The following is a 22,379-nucleotide window of genomic DNA, read 5'->3' on the forward strand; positions in this document are numbered from 1 at the left end:
ATCAATCAACCACGGGCGTCTAGAAATGGCGGCATCTCAGAAGGGCCCCATTTGACTGGCAGGGGACTGGCCCAATGCGCCTCGCAAGCCCAGCCAGGCCCGCCCCAGCCGGCCCCCCTCTGACGACGCCTGTCCCTTACGCGACTGCCTTGCTGCCATATAAGAGGGACCGCGCTCGGCCTCCAGCAGTCGGCTTTCTGCTGGGCTCGGAGCCAGAACCTGCTGCGTGCTCCCTCCAGACTCCCTGGCTGCGGGTGGACTACCTCAGAGCTACAGCGGTGAACCTGTGGACACCTCCGACTCCTCGGGCCTCTCTTCGTCGAAGAGTCTCCTAATTTTCAGATCTCCGGAGCCAGCTGTGGGAAGATCAGGTGTGTGTCTGGGAGTCCCGGAGGGGTGGACAGATCTTGGGTGGGTGCAGCTGGGGACAGAATCCTCATTCCCCTAGAAAGGCCACGGCCATCCCCCTGCCTTGTCACCTCTGTCTTCCTAAATCCGTTCTTGCTCTCTTGTTTTTCTCCCCAGCCCCTCCCGCCGATTGCTCATGGAGGAACCAAGGCCTTCGAAGCGACTTCGCTCCATGGCCCCTAATCAAGGTACATCAAACGCCTGCCACTCTCTTTTTAATTTCGTTTGTTCCCCAATTCTTCCCCAATTGTTTGAATTCAAACTCAATCGAGCATTCTCTGTTTCACCTTCTCCTAGCCTGCCTCAACCTGGGCTGGTTGTTGGAAGTCAGCTCCCAGGTTCCACATCCTCTGGCAAATTCCCTTCCCTCTTTCGAACTGTAATCCCATTTCCCAAATCTGAGATTTGCTGTTGTTGTCGCTGTTTCCTTCTGTTTCGTTTTGTATTACTGTTTCTCCGTAGCAGAGCGAGTCCTCACGCTACGTCTTGACCTAGGATAAACCGCTACTTCCACCTTGTTCTTTCCCGGAGGAGTTGGAATTTTACCGCTGTTGCCACGTTGTTCTCCAAAACATTTCCCTTCCTACGCTGAGTGTCCTAAATCTTTTGATCTTGTCTAGTTTGACAGATGCATAACAATAAAGCATCCACTGAAAGCAAATTCTTTAACATCTTGCTGGTCTGAAACATCTTCATTCTCCCCTCCCAGATTCTTTAGTGAAACTTTGGTTGGACAGGACATTTTAGGTGGGAAATTCATTTCCCTTGAAATTTCGAAGACATTTTCTGTTATGTTCTAGACTGAACTGCTGCTTTTGAGATGTCTGATTTTTGAGATATGTGGAATCCTAGCCATTTCCATGTGACTTTTCCTTTCTCTGTCTCCCGCTCCCTACAGTCTTTTAGAATCTTCTCTTTTTCCTCAGCACTCTGAAATTTTGTGGTGAAATATCTCAGCCACAACATACCTCTAATTCTCTTATATTTCATCCTTCTTTCCATCCTTTTAGGTTTTTGCTTTGTTCTGTGGGAGATCTTCTCAACTTCATTCTCCAATTTCCATGGAGAGTTTTGTTTCTTCTCTGACAATTTTAACTTCAAAAATCCCTCTTTTCTCTGAGTATTTATTTTTAAAAGTATCCTATAACTGCTTGATTGGTAAAATTCCTTCTATCTCTCTCTGCTCACGCTCTGCTTCTCTTTTAGCCTCAGGTGGGCCTCCTCCAGAGCCAGGCTGCTGTGTTGCGGACCCTGAAGACTCCGTGGAAGCAGATGGGCCCGCACAGCCAGCCCAACCCGCAAAACCCATCGCTTACGTGAAACCCTTCAGATGGCAGCCCCCAGCTCGCCCAGAGTCACCCCGTCCTGCAGAGAGAGGCCGGCGCCGGGGAGGAAGCCGGCGGCCAGGGCGAGGCCGTGGCAGAAGGGCTGGGCCCCGCGGGGACGCTGGCCAGAGACAGGGGGCAGAAGGCGTGATGGGACCGGACGTGCACATCCCACTGGACCACCATGGAGAGCCAGGCCACCAGGGGGAACCGGAAATCACGGAGACCGCAGCCTTCTCTCTTTCTGAAACAGGTCCTCTGCCTGGAACTGTGCAGGAAGGCCCTGGCCCCGACGTGGCGCAACCTGAGCTGGGGTTTCAGGAGCCGCCCACTGCTCCTGGGCCTCAGGCTGTTGACTGGCAACCCGCGTTGACCCTCTATCCCTGCATCGGGTTTAGGGCTCTGGGTGACTCAGCTGTTTTACAAGTCATTCAAACCCCCCACGGCACCTATGTGCAAGGGGTCCCAGTGTTCCTCACCGACATTGCATATTGACCACTATCCGCCACCCACGTTGTTCCCAGCCTCCCTTTCTTCCACCTGGACGTTCCCCCCAGCCCCACTTCTGCTCCACTCCTCCCCCGACTGGACCTGAAGCCTGAGCTTCCCCTGAACTTAGAGTACGCAACTTACAATATGCAAGCTGCCAAACCCCCTTTCTGTACAAGGCGATTGGAATGGAACTGTCATGTACAGTGAAAGTACACGTCACGTGTTTCAGCCAAGAAAGAGCCAAACCAGACGACCGGGAGGAAGTGGGATGCAACAAGGATCAGTAAGCATGGAAATTAGGAAACTGTATACTTAAGTCCAGAGGAGTACGATTCTGGAAAAAGGATTGATGACCTAGAATTAAAATTCCAGAAGACACTCATATAGACATGTGGGGCATGCGAAAATTCAGAAGGAGCTAGAAGTTACTACAGTTCTTGTCTAGTGCCTGGAGACGATAGACTGGCTGAATATAAGAGCGATAAAACTCTAGACTGACACAGTTTTAAGTCTCAACGTGGGTACCCTTTGGGAACCACTAAATGAATTGGAATAGAAGGTAAAATTTCAAACAGATTGAGGAAAAAGTGGATCAAAGGACATTTGATGAATCAGACAAAAGGTGTCGGGGTGGTGGGAGGGAGGCTAACGGAAACAAGGAGAGTGCATGACTCACTGGAACCGCTAAATGAGGAATCAGTGATTTGACGGCAGTGTCCTTGGCTTCCTCCTGGCTTTAATGGGAATATTTTAAATGTTTCACCATTAACCAAGATGTTTGCTCTAAGTTTCTCATAGATGTTTAAGTTGAGTTAGTTCCCATCTTTTCAGAGTTTGATAAATGTTGTATTATGAATTTTTGTATTTTTGTATTTTATTAAGTAGCCTCTTATTGGCTGGTTTTCACTCCTTTGTAAACGTCCAAATAAAATACAGATAACTTTTTACATCAAAGATTTTTCTCTTGTGTATTCAATCCTTCTAAATAAACCGTTCTCTTCGGACTTATTTTATACAACAGTTCTTTCACTAAACTTTCACAAATCGCAAATATAAAATGTGTTTACTAAAAGCAGAAAGGAAGGTAGAAAAATGGCTCCAGTCTCTGTTCTCCATTCATATCGCATCTCTCCCCATAGTCACACAAGTCTACACCAACAAACGTACACATTAAGAGCATCGTTTGTGGCTCGCTTTTACAAACACCTGGCGTGCCATGTGCCAGGGGTCCTGCTGAAGTGACTATAAGGTCCAGGCAGGCAACACAGGTGTGGTCAGGAGCACAGCCTCTGTGGAGTCCGTGCGTCTCCAAACTAGGAACAGGCGACTTCGTATTGAAGCATGGCATGGATCACAATGAGCACTGTGCAGTGGGAGCTGCTTCTTGGCTTGCCATTGGGGTCTGTCATCCATAAGCCAGAAAGCCCCCTTGCAGTCATCCCACGCACATGTGCCACTCTCTTCCTGCTGTATATCTGTCTGGAAAGAGGCACAGGTTTTACATTCCGCAGGTGGCGGTCTGCTGATACGCCACTTCCAGGACATTTCCACCACCAGAATGCTTCACTAAACATGTGTACGTGGAGTAAGACAGGGTCTCATTCAGTCATCCAGGCTGGAGTGCAGTGGTGCAATCACAGCTCACTGCAGCCCGCACCTCCTCAGCTCAGGTGATCCTCCAACATCAGGTTGCCAAGTAGCTCAGACTGCAGGCAGGCACCAAGACCCCTTGGTAATTCCTCCGGGTTTATTTATTCATTTATTTATTTATTTATTTATTTTGAAACAGACTCTCACTCTTTCACCCACGCTGGAGCGCGGTGGCTTCGGCTCACTGAGAACTCCATTCCCGGGATTGAAGCGATTCTCATGTCTCGCCCTCATAAAAATAGAAAAATTAGCCAGGCATGGTGGTGGGCCACTGTAGTCCCAGCTGCTCAGGAGTCTGAGGCGGGAGAATCCTTTGAACCCAGGAGGCGGAGGTTGCAGTGAGCCCAGATTGCGCCATTGCAGTGATCCGAGATCATGCTATTGCACTCCAGCCTGGGTGACGGGAGCAAAACTTTGTCTCAAAATGGACAAAAGAGAGAGAGAAGTTATCCCAATAAGAAAGATAAACGTTTTGAAGAGAAACTTCACAGAAGAATCTATGGGTTTGGTCAGTGAGCACACGAAATCCCAATCAGGATGAGAATATGCAAATAAGCATGGAGCATCCTGTGGTGCCAGGGAGAAAGGAGCCGCCCAAAACCAAACAAAACCAAAAGCCACAGCGATGGGAGGTTGACAAAGGGACACGCAAGCCAACTAAGGGAGCTCCCGGTGGCCAAAGCTGGCGACACTCAGTAACAAAGTAATTAACTAAATAATTAATAATTAAATAGTTGAGTCATATATTTGACAAAATAATTAGTTCAATTATTAAATAATTCATCCCCTGAAGTATTGGAGTGTAAACCAAAGCATACAATAGGTGTCCATGAGTCCATACGGATATAAATAAGTGACTAAATCAACAACCATGTGGGGGAGAATGGGAAAATCCTCCACACAGGAGAACTCCACAGAATTTCGGTAGCTCTTCCCCCGCACGGAGATAAAGCAAAACTTCCCTTTTATTTAAGTATAGGCCCCAGGTAGCGACTTCCAAAAAGTACAGTAGAGAAAGAGGTGGGAAAATCACTTGATGGTGGAGAAACCTAATCAACACTGCCCCAGCCAGGTGACCAGGACTAATAGCAGCAGTGATAAGCCGGCTTGATGGTGTGTACTGTAGACAGGATGGGATGGGAATGGCGCTTTCCCGCTGCAATCTTCCTTACAAAAACATATAATTCCAGTCAGATCACAAGGAATACATCACACGAACTTCAGGAGGGGACATCCCACAATATATCTGATCAGTATTCCAAGTGTCAAGGTCATCAAAAACAAGGCAAGTGTGAGAAACCGTCGCAGCCAAGGGGAACCGTGACGAATTGTAAGGTGGTACCCTGGATGGGGTCTTGGGACAGAAAAGGTATGTGAGGTGAAAACATAGCAAAACCTCACTTCAACAACAAATACAACCCAAAAAAATAATTGGCCCGGCATGGTGGCTTGCGCCTGGGGTCCCAGCTACTCGGGAGGTTGAGCGGGAAGGACGGCTTGAGCTCAGGCCTTCCAAACAAGCCTGGGCACAGAGCGAAACCTCGTCTCTCCAAAAAATCCGAAAATTGTCCCGATGTGGTGGCGCTCACCTGTAGTCCAGCTACTCCGGAGGCCGAGACAGGAGAATCACTTGAACTGATTCTCCTATCTCAGCCCCCCAAGTAGCCGCAGCGAGCCGAGATGGCACCGCTGCACTCCAGCCTGGGCTACAGAGCGACAACCCGTCTCTGTAAAAAAAAAAAAAAAAAACAAGGATGCAAACCAACCAAATAACCCACTGCGGGATTCCCCTCCAGTGTCCTGCTGTGTTTCCCGCTGTCTTCCTCCACCCGTGTGTGCGGCCACAGCAATAAAAGCCAGTGGTGTGGGTCTCACACGCATCTCCAGCCCCGTCGCCATCGCGCTGAGCTCGACTCTTTTTACAAAAGGCCACCTGACAACCTCACTTGGCAGTTCAAAAGCCCCTTCAGCCAGATGTGCGCAAGCCAAGCTCCGCAACTTCCCATTCAGAGCAGGTTCTCGGTCCACCTCTGCCTGAATGAACGGGCGGGCTACCAAGGCCGCAGTCTCTTCCTCAAGGGCTGTCCACACTGGGTCTGGCTTTCTCTGGGAAATTTCTCTCCCACCAGGGAACTTTCTCCTCCTCTACCTCCCTCAGTCTCAGTCTAACAGCACCCTGCGCCCAACCCCGAGGGCTGCAATAGCCTTCTTGCCTCTCCTGACTTAATTCTGCGGACCCTGGGTTGGCGCTCCTTCACAGCCAGGCTGGTCGTTTCTGAAATGTTAACCCGCTGCCGGACACCGTTCCACGGTTTTCCGCTGCCTTGGAACAAGACCAGCTCCTGCGCGGACCCTGCCTCCACCTCGCACCACCTCTGGGCCTGGACTTGGCCTCCGGTCCATTGCCAGAATGTGCCGGGCTCCCTTCCAGTCCGGGCCTCAGCACACCCTCTTCACTCCCTTTCCTTTCTCCCTGCCTCTCCCAACCCGGTTCAGGTTGACTAATTTCAAATTTTATGTTCCAGATTTCAGCCCAGATATCCCCCCTTTGGATGCTTTCCTTCACCGTGCTCAGATCTAAGCTAATCGCATCTTCCTATCAGCCGCTTTCCGGGCACCACACCCCATTGTGCTGACACTCAAAGGCCATTATGCATTTTGTCCCTCGATGATTAGATTAATCAATCAACCACGGGCGTCTAGAAATGGCGGCATCTCAGAAGGGCCCCATTTGACTGGCAGGGGACTGGCCCAATGCGCCTCGCAAGCCCAGCCAGGCCCGCCCCAGCCGGCCCCCCTCTGACCACGCCTGTCCCTTACGCGACTGCCTTGCTGCCATATAAGAGGGACCGCGCTCGGCCTCCAGCAGTCGGCTTTCTGCTGGGCTCGGAGCCAGAACCTGCTGCGTGCTCCCTCCAGACTCCCTGGCTGCGGGTGGACTACCTCAGAGCTACAGCGGTGAACCTGTGGACACCTCCGACTCCTCGGGCCTCTCTTCGTCGAAGAGTCTCCTAATTTTCAGATCTCCGGAGCCAGCTGTGGGAAGATCAGGTGTGTGTCTGGGAGTCCCGGAGGGGTGGACAGATCTTGGGTGGGTGCAGCTGGGGACAGAATCCTCATTCCCCTAGAAAGGCCACGGCCATCCCCCTGCCTTGTCACCTCTGTCTTCCTAAATCCGTTCTTGCTCTCTTGTTTTTCTCCCCAGCCCCTCCCGCCGATTGCTCATGGAGGAACCAAGGCCTTCGAAGCGACTTCGCTCCATGGCCCCTAATCAAGGTACATCAAACGCCTGCCACTCTCTTTTTAATTTCGTTTGTTCCCCAATTCTTCCCCAATTGTTTGAATTCAAACTCAATCGAGCATTCTCTGTTTCACCTTCTCCTAGCCTGCCTCAACCTGGGCTGGTTGTTGGAAGTCAGCTCCCAGGTTCCACATCCTCTGGCAAATTCCCTTCCCTCTTTCGAACTGTAATCCCATTTCCCAAATCTGAGATTTGCTGTTGTTGTCGCTGTTTCCTTCTGTTTCGTTTTGTATTACTGTTTCTCCGTAGCAGAGCGAGTCCTCACGCTACGTCTTGACCTAGGATAAACCGCTACTTCCACCTTGTTCTTTCCCGGAGGAGTTGGAATTTTACCGCTGTTGCCACGTTGTTCTCCAAAACATTTCCCTTCCTACGCTGAGTGTCCTAAATCTTTTAATCTTGTCTAGTTTGACAGATGCAGAACAATAAAGCATCCACTGAAAGCAAATTCTTTAACATCTTGCTGGTCTGAAACATCTTCATTCTCCCCTCCCAGATTCTTTAGTGAAACTTTGGTTGGACAGGACACTTTAGGTGGGAAATTCATTTCCCTTGAAATTTCGAAGACATTTTCTGTTATGTTCTAGACTGAACTGCTGCTTTTGAGATGTCTGATTTTTGAGACATGTGGAATCCTAGCCCTTTCCATGTGACTTTTCCTTTCTCTGTCTCCCGCTCCCTACAGTCTTTTAGAATCTTCTCTTTTTCCTCAGCACTCTGAAATTTTGTGGTGAAATGTCTCAGCCACAACATACCTCTAATTCTCTTATATTTCATCCTTCTTTCCATCCTTTTAGGTTTTTGCTTTGTTCTGTGGGAGATCTTCTCAACTTCATTCTCCAATTTCCATGGAGAGTTTTGTTTCTTCTCTGACAATTTTAACTTCAAAAATCCCTCTTTTCTCTGAGTATTTATTTTTAAAAGTATCCTATAACTGCTTGATGGGTAAAATTCCTTCTATCTCTCTCTGCTCACGCTCTGCTTCTCTTTTAGCCTCAGGTGGGCCTCCTCCAGAGCCAGGCTGCTGTGTTGCGGACCCTGAAGACTCCGTGGAAGCAGATGGGCCCGCACAGCCAGCCCAACCCGCAAAACCCATCGCTTACGTGAAACCCTTCAGATGGCAGCCCCCAGCTCGCCCAGAGTCACCCCGTCCTGCAGAGAGAGGCCGGCGCCGGGGAGGAAGCCGGCGGCCAGGGCGAGGCCGTGGCAGAAGGGCTGGGCCCCGCGGGGACGCTGGCCAGAGACAGGGGGCAGAAGGCGTGATGGGACCGGACGTGCACATCCCACTGGACCACCATGGAGAGCCAGGCCACCAGGGGGAACCGGAAATCACGGAGACCGCAGCCTTCTCTCTTTCTGAAACAGGTCCTCTGCCTGGAACTGTGCAGGAAGGCCCTGGCCCCGACGTGGCGCAACCTGAGCTGGGGTTTCAGGAGCCGCCCACTGCTCCTGGGCCTCAGGCTGTTGACTGGCAACCCGCGTTGACCCTCTATCCCTGCATCGGGTTTAGGGCTCTGGGTGACTCAGCTGTTTTACAAGTCATTCAAACCCCCCACGGCACCTATGTGCAAGGGGTCCCAGTGTTCCTCACCGACATTGCATATTGACCACTATCCGCCACCCACGTTGTTCCCAGCCTCCCTTTCTTCCACCTGGACGTTCCCCCCAGCCCCACTTCTGCTCCACTCCTCCCCCGACTGGACCTGAAGCCTGAGCTTCCCCTGAACTTAGAGTACGCAACTTACAATATGCAAGCTGCCAAACCCCCTTTCTGTACAAGGCGATTGGAATGGAACTGTCATGTACAGTGAAAGTACACGTCACGTGTTTCAGCCAAGAAAGAGCCAAACCAGACGACCGGGAGGAAGTGGGATGCAACAAGGATCAGTAAGCATGGAAATTAGGAAACTGTATTCTTAAGTCCAGAGGAGTACGATTCTGGAAAAAGGATTGATGACCTAGAATTAAAATTCCAGAAGACACTCATATAGACATGTGGGGCATGCGAAAATTCAGAAGGAGCTAGAAGTTACTACAGTTCTTGTCTAGTGCCTGGAGACGATAGACTGGCTGAATATAAGAGCGATAAAACTCTAGACTGACACATTTTTAAGTCTCAACGTGGGTACCCTTTGGGAACCACTAAATGAATTGGAATAGAAGGTAAAATTTCAAACAGATTGAGGAAAAAGTGGATCAAAGGACATTTGATGAATCAGACAAAAGGTGTCGGGGTGGTGGGAGGGAGGCTAACGGAAACAAGGAGAGTGCATGACTCACTGGAACCGCTAAATGAGGAATCAGTAATTTGACGGCAGTGTCCTTGGCTTCCTCCTGGCTTTAATGGGAATATTTTAAATGTTTCACCATTAACCAAGATGTTTGCTCTAAGTTTCTCATAGATGTTTAAGTTGAGTTAGTTCCCATCTTTTCAGAGTTTGATAAATGTTGTATTATGAATTTTTGTATTTTGTATTTTATTAAGTAGCCTCTTATTGGCTGGTTTTCACTCCTTTGTAAACGTCCAAATAAAATACAGATAACTTTTTACATCAAAGATTTTTCTCTTGTGTATTCAATCCTTCTAAATAAACCGTTCTCTTCGGACTTATTTTATACAACAGTTCTTTCACTAAACTTTCACAAATCGCAAATATAAAATGTGTTTACTAAAAGCAGAAAGGAAGGTAGAAAAATGGCTCCAGTCTCTGTTCTCCATTCATATCGCATCTCTCCCCATAGTCACACAAGTCTACACCAACAAACGTACACATTAAGAGCATCGTTTGTGGCTCGCTTTTACAAACACCTGGCGTGCCATGTGCCAGGGGTCCTGCTGAAGTGACTATAAGGTCCAGGCAGGCAACACAGGTGTGGTCAGGAGCACAGCCTCTGTGGAGTCCGTGCGTCTCCAAACTAGGAACAGGCGACTTCGTATTGAAGCATGGCATGGATCACAATGAGCACTGTGCAGTGGGAGCTGCTTCTTGGCTTGCCATTGGGGTCTGTCATCCATAAGCCAGAAAGCCCCCTTGCAGTCATCCCACGCACATGTGCCACTCTCTTCCTGCTGTATATCTGTCTGGAAAGAGGCACAGGTTTTACATTCCGCAGGTGGCGGTCTGCTGATACGCCACTTCCAGGACATTTCCACCACCAGAATGCTTCACTAAACATGTGTACGTGGAGTAAGACAGGGTCTCATTCAGTCATCCAGGCTGGAGTGCAGTGGTGCAATCACAGCTCACTGCAGCCCGCACCTCCTCAGCTCAGGTGATCCTCCAACATCAGGTTGCCAAGTAGCTCAGACTGCAGGCAGGCACCAAGACCCCTTGGTAATTCCTCCGGGTTTATTTATTCATTTATTTATTTATTTATTTATTTTGAAACAGACTCTCACTCTTTCACCCACGCTGGAGCGCGGTGGCTTCGGCTCACTGAGAACTCCATTCCCGGGATTGAAGCGATTCTCATGTCTCGCCCTCATAAAAATAGAAAAATTAGCCAGGCATGGTGGTGGGCCACTGTAGTCCCAGCTGCTCAGGAGTCTGAGGCGGGAGAATCCTTTGAACCCAGGAGGCGGAGGTTGCAGTGAGCCCAGATTGCGCCATTGCAGTGATCCGAGATCATGCTATTGCACTCCAGCCTGGGTGACGGGAGCAAAACTTTGTCTCAAAATGGACAAAAGAGAGAGAGAAGTTATCCCAATAAGAAAGATAAACGTTTTGAAGAGAAACTTCACAGAAGAATCTATGGGTTTGGTCAGTGAGCACACGAAATCCCAATCAGGATGAGAATATGCAAATAAGCATGGAGCATCCTGTGGTGCCAGGGAGAAAGGAGCCGCCCAAAACCAAACAAAACCAAAAGCCACAGCGATGGGAGGTTGACAAAGGGACACGCAAGCCAACTAAGGGAGCTCCCGGTGGCCAAAGCTGGCGACACTCAGTAACAAAGTAATTAACTAAATAATTAATAATTAAATAGTTGAGTCATATATTTGACAAAATAATTAGTTCAATTATTAAATAATTCATCCCCTGAAGTATTGGAGTGTAAACCAAAGCATACAATAGGTGTCCATGAGTCCATACGGATATAAATAAGTGACTAAATCAACAACCATGTGGGGGAGAATGGGAAAATCCTCCACACAGGAGAACTCCACAGAATTTCGGTAGCTCTTCCCCCGCACGGAGATAAAGCAAAACTTCCCTTTTATTTAAGTATAGGCCCCAGGTAGCGACTTCCAAAAAGTACAGTAGAGAAAGAGGTGGGAAAATCACTTGATGGTGGAGAAACCTAATCAACACTGCCCCAGCCAGGTGACCAGGACTAATAGCAGCAGTGATAAGCCGGCTTGATGGTGTGTACTGTAGACAGGATGGGATGGGAATGGCGCTTTCCCGCTGCAATCTTCCTTACAAAAACATATAATTCCAGTCAGATCACAAGGAATACATCACACGAACTTCAGGAGGGGACATCCCACAATATATCTGATCAGTATTCCAAGTGTCAAGGTCATCAAAAACAAGGCAAGTGTGAGAAACCGTCGCAGCCAAGGGGAACCGTGACGAATTGTAAGGTGGTACCCTGGATGGGGTCTTGGGACAGAAAAGGTATGTGAGGTGAAAACATAGCAAAACCTCACTTCAACAACAAATACAACCCAAAAAAATAATTGGCCCGGCATGGTGGCTTGCGCCTGGGGTCCCAGCTACTCGGGAGGTTGAGCGGGAAGGACGGCTTGAGCTCAGGCCTTCCAAACAAGCCTGGGCACAGAGCGAAACCTCGTCTCTCCAAAAAATCCGAAAATTGTCCCGATGTGGTGGCGCTCACCTGTAGTCCAGCTACTCCGGAGGCCGAGACAGGAGAATCACTTGAACTGATTCTCCTATCTCAGCCCCCCAAGTAGCCGCAGCGAGCCGAGATGGCACCGCTGCACTCCAGCCTGGGCTACAGAGCGACAACCCGTCTCTGTAAAAAAAAAAAAAAAAACAAGGATGCAAACCAACCAAATAACCCACTGCGGGATTCCCCTCCAGTGTCCTGCTGTGTTTCCCGCTGTCTTCCTCCACCCGTGTGTGCAGCCACAGCAATAAAAGCCAGTGGTGTGGGTCTCACACGCATCTCCAGCCCCGTCGCCATCGCGCTGAGCTCGACTCTTTTTACAAAAGGCCACCTGACAACCTCACTTGGCAGTTCAAAAGCCCCTTCAGCCAGATGTGCGCAAGCCAAGCTCCGCAACTTCCCATTCAGAGCAGGTTCTCGGTCCACCTCTGCCTGAATGAACGGGCGGGCTACCAAGGCCGCAGTCTCTTCCTCAAGGGCTGTCCACACTGGGTCTGGCTTTCTCTGGGAAATTTCTCTCCCACCAGGGAACTTTCTCCTCCTCTACCTCCCTCAGTCTCAGTCTAACAGCACCCTGCGCCCAACCCCGAGGGCTGCAATAGCCTTCTTGCCTCTCCTGACTTAATTCTGCGGACCCTGGGTTGGCGCTCCTTCACAGCCAGGCTGGTCGTTTCTGAAATGTTAACCCGCTGCCGGACACCGTTCCACGGTTTTCCGCTGCCTTGGAACAAGACCAGCTCCTGCGCGGACCCTGCCTCCACCTCGCACCACCTCTGGGCCTGGACTTGGCCTCCGGTCCATTGCCAGAATGTGCCGGGCTCCCTTCCAGTCCGGGCCTCAGCACACCCTCTTCACTCCCTTTCCTTTCTCCCTGCCTCTCCCAACCCGGTTCAGGTTGACTAATTTCAAATTTTATGTTCCAGATTTCAGCCCAGATATCCCCCCTTTGGATGCTTTCCTTCACCGTGCTCAGATCTAAGCTAATCGCATCTTCCTATCAGCCGCTTTCCGGGCACCACACCCCATTGTGCTGACACTCAAAGGCCATTATGCATTTTGTCCCTCGATGATTAGATTAATCAATCAACCACGGGCGTCTAGAAATGGCGGCATCTCAGAAGGGCCCCATTTGACTGGCAGGGGACTGGCCCAATGCGCCTCGCAAGCCCAGCCAGGCCCGCCCCAGCCGGCCCCCCTCTGACGACGCCTGTCCCTTACGCGACTGCCTTGCTGCCATATAAGAGGGACCGCGCTCGGCCTCCAGCAGTCGGCTTTCTGCTGGGCTCGGAGCCAGAACCTGCTGCGTGCTCCCTCCAGACTCCCTGGCTGCGGGTGGACTACCTCAGAGCTACAGCGGTGAACCTGTGGACACCTCCGACTCCTCGGGCCTCTCTTCGTCGAAGAGTCTCCTAATTTTCAGATCTCCGGAGCCAGCTGTGGGAAGATCAGGTGTGTGTCTGGGAGTCCCGGAGGGGTGGACAGATCTTGGGTGGGTGCAGCTGGGGACAGAATCCTCATTCCCCTAGAAAGGCCACGGCCATCCCCCTGCCTTGTCACCTCTGTCTTCCTAAATCCGTTCTTGCTCTCTTGTTTTTCTCCCCAGCCCCTCCCGCCGATTGCTCATGGAGGAACCAAGGCCTTCGAAGCGACTTCGCTCCATGGCCCCTAATCAAGGTACATCAAACGCCTGCCACTCTCTTTTTAATTTCGTTTGTTCCCCAATTCTTCCCCAATTGTTTGAATTCAAACTCAATCGAGCATTCTCTGTTTCACCTTCTCCTAGCCTGCCTCAACCTGGGCTGGTTGTTGGAAGTCAGCTCCCAGGTTCCACATCCTCTGGCAAATTCCCTTCCCTCTTTCGAACTGTAATCCCATTTCCCAAATCTGAGATTTGCTGTTGTTGTCGCTGTTTCCTTCTGTTTCGTTTTGTATTACTGTTTCTCCGTAGCAGAGCGAGTCCTCACGCTACGTCTTGACCTAGGATAAACCGCTACTTCCACCTTGTTCTTTCCCGGAGGAGTTGGAATTTTACCGCTGTTGCCACGTTGTTCTCCAAAACATTTCCCTTCCTACGCTGAGTGTCCTAAATCTTTTGATCTTGTCTAGTTTGACAGATGCATAACAATAAAGCATCCACTGAAAGCAAATTCTTTAACATCTTGCTGGTCTGAAACATCTTCATTCTCCCCTCCCAGATTCTTTAGTGAAACTTTGGTTGGACAGGACATTTTAGGTGGGAAATTCATTTCCCTTGAAATTTCGAAGACATTTTCTGTTATGTTCTAGACTGAACTGCTGCTTTTGAGATGTCTGATTTTTGAGATATGTGGAATCCTAGCCATTTCCATGTGACTTTTCCTTTCTCTGTCTCCCGCTCCCTACAGTCTTTTAGAATCTTCTCTTTTTCCTCAGCACTCTGAAATTTTGTGGTGAAATATCTCAGCCACAACATACCTCTAATTCTCTTATATTTCATCCTTCTTTCCATCCTTTTAGGTTTTTGCTTTGTTCTGTGGGAGATCTTCTCAACTTCATTCTCCAATTTCCATGGAGAGTTTTGTTTCTTCTCTGACAATTTTAACTTCAAAAATCCCTCTTTTCTCTGAGTATTTATTTTTAAAAGTATCCTATAACTGCTTGATTGGTAAAATTCCTTCTATCTCTCTCTGCTCACGCTCTGCTTCTCTTTTAGCCTCAGGTGGGCCTCCTCCAGAGCCAGGCTGCTGTGTTGCGGACCCTGAAGACTCCGTGGAAGCAGATGGGCCCGCACAGCCAGCCCAACCCGCAAAACCCATCGCTTACGTGAAACCCTTCAGATGGCAGCCCCCAGCTCGCCCAGAGTCACCCCGTCCTGCAGAGAGAGGCCGGCGCCGGGGAGGAAGCCGGCGGCCAGGGCGAGGCCGTGGCAGAAGGGCTGGGCCCCGCGGGGACGCTGGCCAGAGACAGGGGGCAGAAGGCGTGATGGGACCGGACGTGCACATCCCACTGGACCACCATGGAGAGCCAGGCCACCAGGGGGAACCGGAAATCACGGAGACCGCAGCCTTCTCTCTTTCTGAAACAGGTCCTCTGCCTGGAACTGTGCAGGAAGGCCCTGGCCCCGACGTGGCGCAACCTGAGCTGGGGTTTCAGGAGCCGCCCACTGCTCCTGGGCCTCAGGCTGTTGACTGGCAACCCGCGTTGACCCTCTATCCCTGCATCGGGTTTAGGGCTCTGGGTGACTCAGCTGTTTTACAAGTCATTCAAACCCCCCACGGCACCTATGTGCAAGGGGTCCCAGTGTTCCTCACCGACATTGCATATTGACCACTATCCGCCACCCACGTTGTTCCCAGCCTCCCTTTCTTCCACCTGGACGTTCCCCCCAGCCCCACTTCTGCTCCACTCCTCCCCCGACTGGACCTGAAGCCTGAGCTTCCCCTGAACTTAGAGTACGCAACTTACAATATGCAAGCTGCCAAACCCCCTTTCTGTACAAGGCGATTGGAATGGAACTGTCATGTACAGTGAAAGTACACGTCACGTGTTTCAGCCAAGAAAGAGCCAAACCAGACGACCGGGAGGAAGTGGGATGCAACAAGGATCAGTAAGCATGGAAATTAGGAAACTGTATACTTAAGTCCAGAGGAGTACGATTCTGGAAAAAGGATTGATGACCTAGAATTAAAATTCCAGAAGACACTCATATAGACATGTGGGGCATGCGAAAATTCAGAAGGAGCTAGAAGTTACTACAGTTCTTGTCTAGTGCCTGGAGACGATAGACTGGCTGAATATAAGAGCGATAAAACTCTAGACTGACACAGTTTTAAGTCTCAACGTGGGTACCCTTTGGGAACCACTAAATGAATTGGAATAGAAGGTAAAATTTCAAACAGATTGAGGAAAAAGTGGATCAAAGGACATTTGATGAATCAGACAAAAGGTGTCGGGGTGGTGGGAGGGAGGCTAACGGAAACAAGGAGAGTGCATGACTCACTGGAACCGCTAAATGAGGAATCAGTGATTTGACGGCAGTGTCCTTGGCTTCCTCCTGGCTTTAATGGGAATATTTTAAATGTTTCACCATTAACCAAGATGTTTGCTCTAAGTTTCTCATAGATGTTTAAGTTGAGTTAGTTCCCATCTTTTCAGAGTTTGATAAATGTTGTATTATGAATTTTTGTATTTTTGTATTTTATTAAGTAGCCTCTTATTGGCTGGTTTTCACTCCTTTGTAAACGTCCAAATAAAATACAGATAACTTTTTACATCAAAGATTTTTCTCTTGTGTATTCAATCCTTCTAAATAAACCGTTCTCTTCGGACTTATTTTATACAACAGTTCTTTCACTAAACTTTCACAAATCGCAAATATAAAATGTGTTTACTAAAAGCAGAAAGGAAGGTAGAAAAATGGCTCCAGTCTCTGTTCTCCATTCATATCGCATCTCTCCCCATAGTCACACAAGTCTACACCAACAAACGTACACATTAAGAGCATCGTTTGTGGCTCGCTTTTACAAACACCTGGCGTGCCATGTGCCAGGGGTCCTGCTGAAGTGACTATAAGGTCCAGGCAGGCAACACAGGTGTGGTCAGGAGCACAGCCTCTGTGGAGTCCGTGCGTCTCCAAACTAGGAACAGGCGACTTCGTATTGAAGCATGGCATGGATCACAATGAGCACTGTGCAGTGGGAGCTGCTTCTTGGCTTGCCATTGGGGTCTGTCATCCATAAGCCAGAAAGCCCCCTTGCAGTCATCCCACGCACATGTGCCACTCTCTTCCTGCTGTATATCTGTCTGGAAAGAGGCACAGGTTTTACATTCCGCAGGTGGCGGTCTGCTGATACGCCACTTCCAGGACATTTCCACCACCAGAATGCTTCACTAAACATGTGTACGTGGAGTAAGACAGGGTCTCATTCAGTCATCCAGGCTGGAGTGCAGTGGTGCAATCACAGCTCACTGCAGCCCGCACCTCCTCAGCTCAGGTGATCCTCCAACATCAGGTTGCCAAGTAGCTCAGACTGCAGGCAGGCACCAAGACCCCTTGGTAATTCCTCCGGGTTTATTTATTCATTTATTTATTTATTTATTTATTTTGAAACAGACTCTCACTCTTTCACCCACGCTGGAGCGCGGTGGCTTCGGCTCACTGAGAACTCCATTCCCGGGATTGAAGCGATTCTCATGTCTCGCCCTCATAAAAATAGAAAAATTAGCCAGGCATGGTGGTGGGCCACTGTAGTCCCAGCTGCTCAGGAGTCTGAGGCGGGAGAATCCTTTGAACCCAGGAGGCGGAGGTTGCAGTGAGCCCAGATTGCGCCATTGCAGTGATCCGAGATCATGCTATTGCACTCCAGCCTGGGTGACGGGAGCAAAACTTTGTCTCAAAATGGACAAAAGAGAGAGAGAAGTTATCCCAATAAGAAAGATAAACGTTTTGAAGAGAAACTTCACAGAAGAATCTATGGGTTTGGTCAGTGAGCACACGAAATCCCAATCAGGATGAGAATATGCAAATAAGCATGGAGCATCCTGTGGTGCCAGGGAGAAAGGAGCCGCCCAAAACCAAACAAAACCAAAAGCCACAGCGATGGGAGGTTGACAAAGGGACACGCAAGCCAACTAAGGGAGCTCCCGGTGGCCAAAGCTGGCGACACTCAGTAACAAAGTAATTAACTAAATAATTAATAATTAAATAGTTGAGTCATATATTTGACAAAATAATTAGTTCAATTATTAAATAATTCATCCCCTGAAGTATTGGAGTGTAAACCAAAGCATACAATAGGTGTCCATGAGTCCATACGGATATAAATAAGTGACTAAATCAACAACCATGTGGGGGAGAATGGGAAAATCCTCCACACAGGAGAACTCCACAGAATTTCGGTAGCTCTTCCCCCGCACGGAGATAAAGCAAAACTTCCCTTTTATTTAAGTATAGGCCCCAGGTAGCGACTTCCAAAAAGTACAGTAGAGAAAGAGGTGGGAAAATCACTTGATGGTGGAGAAACCTAATCAACACTGCCCCAGCCAGGTGACCAGGACTAATAGCAGCAGTGATAAGCCGGCTTGATGGTGTGTACTGTAGACAGGATGGGATGGGAATGGCGCTTTCCCGCTGCAATCTTCCTTACAAAAACATATAATTCCAGTCAGATCACAAGGAATACATCACACGAACTTCAGGAGGGGACATCCCACAATATATCTGATCAGTATTCCAAGTGTCAAGGTCATCAAAAACAAGGCAAGTGTGAGAAACCGTCGCAGCCAAGGGGAACCGTGACGAATTGTAAGGTGGTACCCTGGATGGGGTCTTGGGACAGAAAAGGTATGTGAGGTGAAAACATAGCAAAACCTCACTTCAACAACAAATACAACCCAAAAAAATAATTGGCCCGGCATGGTGGCTTGCGCCTGGGGTCCCAGCTACTCGGGAGGTTGAGCGGGAAGGACGGCTTGAGCTCAGGCCTTCCAAACAAGCCTGGGCACAGAGCGAAACCTCGTCTCTCCAAAAAATCCGAAAATTGTCCCGATGTGGTGGCGCTCACCTGTAGTCCAGCTACTCCGGAGGCCGAGACAGGAGAATCACTTGAACTGATTCTCCTATCTCAGCCCCCCAAGTAGCCGCAGCGAGCCGAGATGGCACCGCTGCACTCCAGCCTGGGCTACAGAGCGACAACCCGTCTCTGTAAAAAAAAAAAAAAAAACAAGGATGCAAACCAACCAAATAACCCACTGCGGGATTCCCCTCCAGTGTCCTGCTGTGTTTCCCGCTGTCTTCCTCCACCCGTGTGTGCGGCCACAGCAATAAAAGCCAGTGGTGTGGGTCTCACACGCATCTCCAGCCCCGTCGCCATCGCGCTGAGCTCGACTCTTTTTACAAAAGGCCACCTGACAACCTCACTTGGCAGTTCAAAAGCCCCTTCAGCCAGATGTGCGCAAGCCAAGCTCCGCAACTTCCCATTCAGAGCAGGTTCTCGGTCCACCTCTGCCTGAATGAACGGGCGGGCTACCAAGGCCGCAGTCTCTTCCTCAAGGGCTGTCCACACTGGGTCTGGCTTTCTCTGGGAAATTTCTCTCCCACCAGGGAACTTTCTCCTCCTCTACCTCCCTCAGTCTCAGTCTAACAGCACCCTGCGCCCAACCCCGAGGGCTGCAATAGCCTTCTTGCCTCTCCTGACTTAATTCTGCGGACCCTGGGTTGGCGCTCCTTCACAGCCAGGCTGGTCGTTTCTGAAATGTTAACCCGCTGCCGGACACCGTTCCACGGTTTTCCGCTGCCTTGGAACAAGACCAGCTCCTGCGCGGACCCTGCCTCCACCTCGCACCACCTCTGGGCCTGGACTTGGCCTCCGGTCCATTGCCAGAATGTGCCGGGCTCCCTTCCAGTCCGGGCCTCAGCACACCCTCTTCACTCCCTTTCCTTTCTCCCTGCCTCTCCCAACCCGGTTCAGGTTGACTAATTTCAAATTTTATGTTCCAGATTTCAGCCCAGATATCCCCCCTTTGGATGCTTTCCTTCACCGTGCTCAGATCTAAGCTAATCGCATCTTCCTATCAGCCGCTTTCCGGGCACCACACCCCATTGTGCTGACACTCAAAGGCCATTATGCATTTTGTCCCTCGATGATTAGATTAATCAATCAACCACGGGCGTCTAGAAATGGCGGCATCTCAGAAGGGCCCCATTTGACTGGCAGGGGACTGGCCCAATGCGCCTCGCAAGCCCAGCCAGGCCCGCCCCAGCCGGCCCCCCTCTGACGACGCCTGTCCCTTACGCGACTGCCTTGCTGCCATATAAGAGGGACCGCGCTCGGCCTCCAGCAGTCGGCTTTCTGCTGGGCTCGGAGCCAGAACCTGCTGCGTGCTCCCTCCAGACTCCCTGGCTGCGGGTGGACTACCTCAGAGCTACAGCGGTGAACCTGTGGACACCTCCGACTCCTCGGGCCTCTCTTCGTCGAAGAGTCTCCTAATTTTCAGATCTCCGGAGCCAGCTGTGGGAAGATCAGGTGTGTGTCTGGGAGTCCCGGAGGGGTGGACAGATCTTGGGTGGGTGCAGCTGGGGACAGAATCCTCATTCCCCTAGAAAGGCCACGGCCATCCCCCTGCCTTGTCACCTCTGTCTTCCTAAATCCGTTCTTGCTCTCTTGTTTTTCTCCCCAGCCCCTCCCGCCGATTGCTCATGGAGGAACCAAGGCCTTCGAAGCGACTTCGCTCCATGGCCCCTAATCAAGGTACATCAAACGCCTGCCACTCTCTTTTTAATTTCGTTTGTTCCCCAATTCTTCCCCAATTGTTTGAATTCAAACTCAATCGAGCATTCTCTGTTTCACCTTCTCCTAGCCTGCCTCAACCTGGGCTGGTTGTTGGAAGTCAGCTCCCAGGTTCCACATCCTCTGGCAAATTCCCTTCCCTCTTTCGAACTGTAATCCCATTTCCCAAATCTGAGATTTGCTGTTGTTGTCGCTGTTTCCTTCTGTTTCGTTTTGTATTACTGTTTCTCCGTAGCAGAGCGAGTCCTCACGCTACGTCTTGACCTAGGATAAACCGCTACTTCCACCTTGTTCTTTCCCGGAGGAGTTGGAATTTTACCGCTGTTGCCACGTTGTTCTCCAAAACATTTCCCTTCCTACGCTGAGTGTCCTAAATCTTTTAATCTTGTCTAGTTTGACAGATGCAGAACAATAAAGCATCCACTGAAAGCAAATTCTTTAACATCTTGCTGGTCTGAAACATCTTCATTCTCCCCTCCCAGATTCTTTAGTGAAACTTTGGTTGGACAGGACACTTTAGGTGGGAAATTCATTTCCCTTGAAATTTCGAAGACATTTTCTGTTATGTTCTAGACTGAACTGCTGCTTTTGAGATGTCTGATTTTTGAGACATGTGGAATCCTAGCCCTTTCCATGTGACTTTTCCTTTCTCTGTCTCCCGCTCCCTACAGTCTTTTAGAATCTTCTCTTTTTCCTCAGCACTCTGAAATTTTGTGGTGAAATGTCTCAGCCACAACATACCTCTAATTCTCTTATATTTCATCCTTCTTTCCATCCTTTTAGGTTTTTGCTTTGTTCTGTGGGAGATCTTCTCAACTTCATTCTCCAATTTCCATGGAGAGTTTTGTTTCTTCTCTGACAATTTTAACTTCAAAAATCCCTCTTTTCTCTGAGTATTTATTTTTAAAAGTATCCTATAACTGCTTGATGGGTAAAATTCCTTCTATCTCTCTCTGCTCACGCTCTGCTTCTCTTTTAGCCTCAGGTGGGCCTCCTCCAGAGCCAGGCTGCTGTGTTGCGGACCCTGAAGACTCCGTGGAAGCAGATGGGCCCGCACAGCCAGCCCAACCCGCAAAACCCATCGCTTACGTGAAACCCTTCAGATGGCAGCCCCCAGCTCGCCCAGAGTCACCCCGTCCTGCAGAGAGAGGCCGGCGCCGGGGAGGAAGCTGGCGGCCAGGGCGAGGCCGTGGCAGAAGGGCTGGGCCCCGCGGGGACGCTGGCCAGAGACAGGGGGCAGAAGGCGTGATGGGACCGGACGTGCACATCCCACTGGACCACCATGGAGAGCCAGGCCACCAGGGGGAACCGGAAATCACGGAGACCGCAGCCTTCTCTCTTTCTGAAACAGGTCCTCTGCCTGGAACTGTGCAGGAAGGCCCTGGCCCCGACGTGGCGCAACCTGAGCTGGGGTTTCAGGAGCCGCCCACTGCTCCTGGGCCTCAGGCTGTTGACTGGCAACCCGCGTTGACCCTCTATCCCTGCATCGGGTTTAGGGCTCTGGGTGACTCAGCTGTTTTACAAGTCATTCAAACCCCCCACGGCACCTATGTGCAAGGGGTCCCAGTGTTCCTCACCGACATTGCATATTGACCACTATCCGCCACCCACGTTGTTCCCAGCCTCCCTTTCTTCCACCTGGACGTTCCCCCCAGCCCCACTTCTGCTCCACTCCTCCCCCGACTGGACCTGAAGCCTGAGCTTCCCCTGAACTTAGAGTACGCAACTTACAATATGCAAGCTGCCAAACCCCCTTTCTGTACAAGGCGATTGGAATGGAACTGTCATGTACAGTGAAAGTACACGTCACGTGTTTCAGCCAAGAAAGAGCCAAACCAGACGACCGGGAGGAAGTGGGATGCAACAAGGATCAGTAAGCATGGAAATTAGGAAACTGTATACTTAAGTCCAGAGGAGTACGATTCTGGAAAAAGGATTGATGACCTAGAATTAAAATTCCAGAAGACACTCATATAGACATGTGGGGCATGCGAAAATTCAGAAGGAGCTAGAAGTTACTACAGTTCTTGTCTAGTGCCTGGAGACGATAGACTGGCTGAATATAAGAGCGATAAAACTCTA

The 22,379-nt window shown here is 50.0% G+C and overlaps 3 protein-coding genes across 3 annotated transcripts; all 3 read left to right on the top strand.

Moving 5' to 3' along the window:
• The first annotated feature begins 544 nt into the window (after positions 1–544).
• Positions 545–2,228, top strand: LOC129393716 (proline-rich protein 20E). Its single transcript, XM_055097182.1, has 2 exons — positions 545–596; positions 1,615–2,228. The coding sequence occupies exons 1-2, from the start codon at positions 545–547 to the stop codon at positions 2,226–2,228; spliced, it is 666 nt and encodes a 221-aa protein (XP_054953157.1).
• Positions 2,229–6,712: 4,484 nt separating this feature from the next.
• LOC134728868 (proline-rich protein 20E) lies at positions 6,713–9,730 on the top strand. Its single transcript, XM_063596025.1, has 3 exons — positions 6,713–6,926; positions 7,081–7,151; positions 8,170–9,730. Exons 2-3 carry the CDS (start codon positions 7,100–7,102, stop codon positions 8,781–8,783), a joined length of 666 nt encoding a protein of 221 aa, XP_063452095.1. The 5' UTR covers positions 6,713–6,926; positions 7,081–7,099; the 3' UTR covers positions 8,784–9,730.
• Positions 9,731–13,652: 3,922 nt separating this feature from the next.
• Positions 13,653–15,336, top strand: LOC129393731 (proline-rich protein 20E). Its single transcript, XM_055097198.1, has 2 exons — positions 13,653–13,704; positions 14,723–15,336. The coding sequence occupies exons 1-2, from the start codon at positions 13,653–13,655 to the stop codon at positions 15,334–15,336; spliced, it is 666 nt and encodes a 221-aa protein (XP_054953173.1).
• The last annotated feature ends 7,043 nt before the right edge of the window (positions 15,337–22,379 follow it).

The sequence above is a fragment of the Pan paniscus genome, chromosome 14, assembly GCF_029289425.2.
Source record: "Pan paniscus chromosome 14, NHGRI_mPanPan1-v2.0_pri, whole genome shotgun sequence".
Lineage (NCBI taxonomy): Eukaryota > Metazoa > Chordata > Mammalia > Primates > Hominidae > Pan > Pan paniscus.